This window comes from Cicer arietinum, chromosome 4, assembly GCF_000331145.2.
Source record: "Cicer arietinum cultivar CDC Frontier isolate Library 1 chromosome 4, Cicar.CDCFrontier_v2.0, whole genome shotgun sequence".
Lineage (NCBI taxonomy): Eukaryota > Viridiplantae > Streptophyta > Magnoliopsida > Fabales > Fabaceae > Cicer > Cicer arietinum.
The window spans coordinates 23725436-23731591 of record NC_021163.2 but is presented as its reverse complement, the minus strand read 5'-3'; the positions used below and the strand labels follow the sequence as shown (position 1 = coordinate 23731591).

Here is a 6156-nt window from a genome sequence, read left to right as displayed (position 1 = left end):
AGCCTATGATAAAATTAATTTGTTTTGAATACTCATGTATCTAGAACACTATAACGAAACATAAATTCAAAACGAGTAACTAAGATAATAAACAAAACAATGTTACACTTGAATGACAAAATCTTAAATAAAAATTAACAAGAAAAAGAACTAGAGATATTTGAAAACCATTTATTCAATTAAAATTATAGAAATAAATAAATAAAATTGAGTGATTTCAAACCAAAAATGATTTTAAACCATTAATCCTTAACATATTAAGAGGGAAAAAAAGGCTAAAAATTTAAGAAGCGGCGCTAGATTTTGTGGTGTTGTATAAAAATTCTATAACCTTAACAAGTATCCTTTTTAATAAAAATAAAAGTAGGTATTTTTATTTAAAATTGAAATCATAAGGTATATACTCATAATAAATACAATATTCATCTTAATAGTTTGATACAATATGAAATCTCCGCCATACATTTCAGGTCGAACGAACCGTTAAAACGTCCATGCAGCAAGTGCGTGAAATCCAATTCCTTATACTATTATATATTTGACCCATATTTTTTACATAGGGTTGTGTTGTTGTGTAAGTCTTCCCTATTAGACGACAAAAAATCCTACTCCTACTTAAGAGTCTCACACAAGTACACAACACTCTACATACACATCCAACCCAAATTTTTTTAAAAAAAAATACAACTGTCAATATGTTTTTTTTTACAACTTCCATGAAATTTATTTAATAATATTTGATTCACCACACTTGCCTCGATATTTTAACCCATCTAGATTTGAATCACGAACTCTCCTCATTCCTTCCTCTCCCTCTCTCAATTTCTCTCCTCCTATTTAACCCTTTCTAAACAAACTTCAAACCTCTTCAACCTTTCTCAACTTTCATCAACACACTATTTTCTTCACAATGTCTCAAAAGCACTTACACGAGCTTCTCAAAGAAGACCAAGAACCATTTCTTCTAACCAACTACATTTCAAACAAACGTAACCAACTGAAAAGACAATCCCCAAACACAACTTTACAATTGAAAAAACAAAAACCACCAACAACAACAACAATTAACCTATGCAAAAACGCTTGTTTCCTCTCATTCCAAAACACACCCGATATTAAAAAATCACCAATCTTCGAATTAAATTCACCGGTTAAAAAAAGTCCACGTGGATCCTCCAACGCTATTTTCCTTCAAATCCCAGCCAAAACGGCGTCGCTTTTACTCGAAGCCTCACTCAGGATTCAGAATAAAAAACCGCATTGCAAAAATAAACCGTTCCGGTTGGGTTCGTTTTTCAAGAAATTAACGCAACGAAACAGAAACAAAAAAAGTGAATCAATTGAAGCTAAGAAAGAGGTGGGATCCTGTGAGGTGGGGTACAGGTGTTCTTCTTGGAATGGAAGAACGAGTAGTGCGGTGTGGTCGGAGAGCAACGAGGATAAATCGTTGGATATGGAAACTTCGTGTAGTGGACATTCGTGTGACTATGTTGAACAAGTTCAATTTGTGATGAACAAGGACAAAGAAAATGGAGATTGTGCTTGTTTTCATCATCGTCGATTTTTCTGTGAAAGTCCTTTTCGTTTTGTTCTTCAAAGGACTGCTTCCTCCTCTTCCGCCCGCCGTACGCCGGATTTTCTCTCGCCGGTGGGTTCACCTACTCACAATCAAACTGAGGTTTGTCATTTATAATTTTTATTTTAGAGCTGTATAATTGAATATCACTATTGATTTATACTTTTTTTCAGTGTCTTTGCTTCTAAGTTCACAAAATTTCATTTCCTAAAATAAATTAAAATTACTCTCATATTTCAAAGTAAAGTAAGTGACTAGATTGTTGTGATATATTTCTATTGAATTGAGTTAAAAAAAAAACAAGGAAGTCTAGTGCAAAAATTAAACTTTTCAGTAAATTCAAATTTAAATTTTGGTTGATATGTTTTAAATATGATTATTTTGTATAAAAGAAATTGAGTTCAAAAAGTAAATTTAAAAGTTAAAATATTTTTTAAAAATACTTTTGAGAGTGAAAAAAAAATAGATTCTAAGATAATAAATATCAAAGGTAAAATATTTTTTACATTTAAATATGTTAAAATTAATTTTATATCATCCAAAACTAAAAACCATATTATTGCAGAATGTGTTCTAATTGAATGTACCTATCTATATATATATATATATATATATATATATATATATCACTTTACATTTAATTAATTTATTCATTGCAAAAACACGTATGATTCTGATTTTTTTAAACACTAAAAATAAGAAAATATGTATCAGCTGATTTTTTAGGACACTGGTTCTGACTCGGTAATTTGTGTGGTGAGTTGGAAAACCGAGTTAAACTCGTGAGTTTACCAGTATTTGCTCTGTGGTGTATTTTTGTCGGCGAATAGGATCTGGTTTCTGGAACTGATATTTTTGCCGGAAATTTATTTTATTGTGACAATTATACCCTTTCATTTTTTCTAAATATGTTAAAAGATCCTTTTTGAATAGGGTCACAAAGGTCAATTCAATTAAATAGTTTTGTTTAGTATTATCATCTGTCTTTACTTTTCACTCCCAGGTGGTTATTTTGGTAAATAAAAACAGGTTATGTTTTTGTTTGTTCTATTGTTATTATTTGATTCCGACATTCGATTTAATAGTGAATAGTTTCACATTTGTATTTTTGTTTGGCATTAGTTGTATTTTGTAGCAACTAGCAAGTAACCAAAACAAAAAAGAAGTCAATAATAACCCACTTACAATGAATAATATTAAACCCAATTATGAAACAAAGTATTGAGTCGTCTATATCATTGACATTATAAGAATGATTATAATGAATAAGAAATTATATTAACTACCTAATTAGGACATTATTCTAAGTAGAGTTGTTGTGAAATTTTTCATAGGACAAAGAAAATAATGGAGGTGACGAAGTCAACAAATTCCAATCAGGGGAAGATGAGGAAGAGAAGGAACAGTGTAGTCCAGTATCTGTTTTAGACCCACCATTTGAAGATTATGATGATGATTGCCATGAAAACGACGATCAAGAGGGTGGTTTTGATTTGGAATGTAGCTACGCCAATGTACAAAGTATGTCAATATTTTATTTTAGATTTCATTCATACACATATTTCAATATAATGATTTTTTATACTATTAATCAATAATAATAATTAAATCGATCATCAAAAATGAAACTAATATCCTCTATTGGAGAAATACTTATTTGATCATATAGACAAAAATAAAATAGTGTTTGAGTATACTTACAAAAAAATATATATCATTTAATTATTTTAAAATTATATATTATTTTTTCTTTTATTTTTTATCTTTATTTATTTATCTGAGTGTTCTCAAATATTATTTATTTATACTTGTGACCAAACAAGTATTTCTCCCTCTACCTGGAAAAAAATTCTCCCTCTAAATCTAATAGTTTATACACTTGTAGTACCATATATCAGTTGTACTTAGGAGTTAAAATAGATCTGGTAAGTCGAAATGAGTTTGTCATCTAATTTATGATAGGAGCAAATCAGATCGTACTTTATTTATGATATCAATTATTTTTAAACCTATGAGACTGACATAATTAAATATAAATTATTATTATAATATTAAATTTGTAATTTGTGTTTAATCATAGAAATATGTTAATATTTTTTTATATAATTTAAACATACAAACTAAATTAATTTTTAATATATTTAAATATATTATTACAAAATAGTATATTATATAATATTGAATTCTATAAAATGTCATGTAGATGTGAAAATGAAACTTAAGTTCATTGATGTATCAACTTATTAATCTATACATCACTTCAATAGTATAAACATTTTAAAAAATAATGAAATTGACTTTTAATCAAAATTTCAAACATTGTTAATCTTTGAAAAAAGTCATATCTCACTTTAAAAATAAGTCTATAACTGATAATATGATGGGTAACATTTTATTGTAAGTCAAACTTAATTAAATCATGTTGATCATTTAAAAATGTTTGATTTTAATTTTAATGCTTAATTATAAAATCACATTGAATGGTTGTTAAATTTTTTTAGTAGTGTATTAAAATTAAAATTTGTGTGATTCTTTGTTGTGTACGGTGGTTATCCATCAACATACACAATCGTACACGTTTCTTTAAGGTTAATTGTCCAGTTGTAAAAATACCATAAGAGGGGCTAATTGCTGATATGATTGTACTGAAATTGAAACATAATAATATCTATTTTCTGTGGGTTTCATTTAAAATATTTTACAGTAGCTCATTACTCAGCTGGCATTTTGCATTGAATGTGGAACTGGCCTACTCTTTGTTTACCATTAGACATTAGGCAGTAAAGTTATAAATTTCAACATGACCCACAAAAAATTTTCATGTCAGGAGATCTGTCTTGATTGAGATGCTTCTATTGAATGTGTTGTATAAGGTTTCAGTAATATAAAGTTTCATCATGTTTTGATGGTAATTTTGGTTGTTGAGAATTTAGTACTCTTCTGATCTATTTAATTTGGTCAATGTGATGCAGCACATGCGAGTTATTGCTCCATTGTCATGTGGCCATTTAATCACTTGATCTATCAGTTTTTTCATTACCATTTTTGGCATTGTAAGTTTGGAAAATTGATTTGGTGCTAGAAAAATATTCCTACATTTTATTGCTGTTGATAGATCTTTAAACGATTTATATTTTGAATTTTCCCAATATAAAGGGTTTGATCCATTCGACGGTTAAGATTTGTTGACCGCAACTAATGAATGCATATATATCTTGTTTCTATTAATGTGAAATATCTCCATGTCTAGTAGTTTGAATGATGTGAATTTACTGTTGAAAAGTATATGCTTAAATATATTTAAAAGATTATAAATTTAAATTTAAAATAAAATATCACTAAATTATTATTAAGAATATAATTTAAATTGCAAATGTCAAAAAAAAAATTATAAATCAAATTAATCGAAAGAATATATATTTATTATTGATTATCATTTTGTGTATTAAATTTTCAGGAACCAAGCAACAACTATTAGACAGGCTTCGAAGATTTGAGCAACTTGCGGAGTTAGATCCACTACAACTTGAGAAAAGAATGCACGACGAAGAAGACATCGATTACGAAACATTTTTCGGAAAGTACGATGTTGAAGAAGATGATAGTGAAGCACCATGTGAAGAGAAGTCCATGAAAGAAATAGTTTGTGAAATCCTCTCCCGTTCACGTGTTCATGATAAATGGCAAGATCCAAAAGTTCTTAAGAAACTTGTTTATGATCTCATTAAGGAGGAAGAGAAAGCACTTACTTTTTCACATGATATGAACATGGTAATGAAAAGGGTGTGCAAGAAGCTGGAGTTGTGGAAAGAAGTGGAATCTAACACCATTGATATGATGATAGAAGATGATTTTTCTAGAGAGGAAAATGGATGGAAGAAAAATGATGTGGAGACAAAAGAGCTGGCTTGTGAGCTTGAGGTTGCTATTTTTTTATTTCTAGTTGATGAATTTTCAGAGGAATTAGTATGTTAATGTTTTGGTAAATTTTGAAGGAGTTGAGGTACTTAATTAGTATGAATGATTATCTTTATTCTTTCATTAGAGGAGTATATGACTTCAACCTTATTTCAAAATAGGCTAGTTAGTAAAGAAAAAAAGAGATCAAAAAAAGATAATTTGGGCTTGACAATTGAGGGAAAACATGGGGATATGTGTAATGATCCATGTGTGTAGCTCGTTGCTTAGTGGGAGTGTAGAATCCCTTCTACTGATTAAATTTTGTTACAATTATCAATTTAAAGTTTGGACCATCTACGACCTGTCTTTATGGTAGAGTTCGTCTTAGACGATCTACTTCCTACACTCCATGGGGTGAGGGTGACAAAGTGTTGGCTTGTCAAATGAATTAGAAGTCTCATTTTAAAAGAAAAAGTGAATATGTTCAGTAACATAGAAGTGAGATCTATCTACTCAATTTTTTAAGATTTTGAGTGAATGTTTAATGTCAAAAACATACGTGGAGTTACTGTAATTCGAATGTGATGATATCTCAGATTCTCTAAATAATCTAACTGTCATATCAGAGCCAATAATTTGACTAAAGGTGACCAACTTGTATAAAAAAAATTATGACAATT

The 6156-nt window shown here is 28.9% G+C and overlaps 1 protein-coding gene across 1 annotated transcript; it reads left to right on the top strand.

Annotated features, from left to right (window-relative positions):
* Nucleotides 1-685: 685 nt before the first annotated feature.
* Nucleotides 686-5833, top strand: LOC101492207 (uncharacterized). Its single transcript, XM_004497563.4, has 3 exons — nt 686-1678; nt 2911-3097; nt 5034-5833. The coding sequence occupies exons 1-3, from the start codon at nt 911-913 to the stop codon at nt 5549-5551; spliced, it is 1473 nt and encodes a 490-aa protein (XP_004497620.1). The 5' UTR covers nt 686-910; the 3' UTR covers nt 5552-5833.
* Nucleotides 5834-6156: the final 323 nt, after the last annotated feature.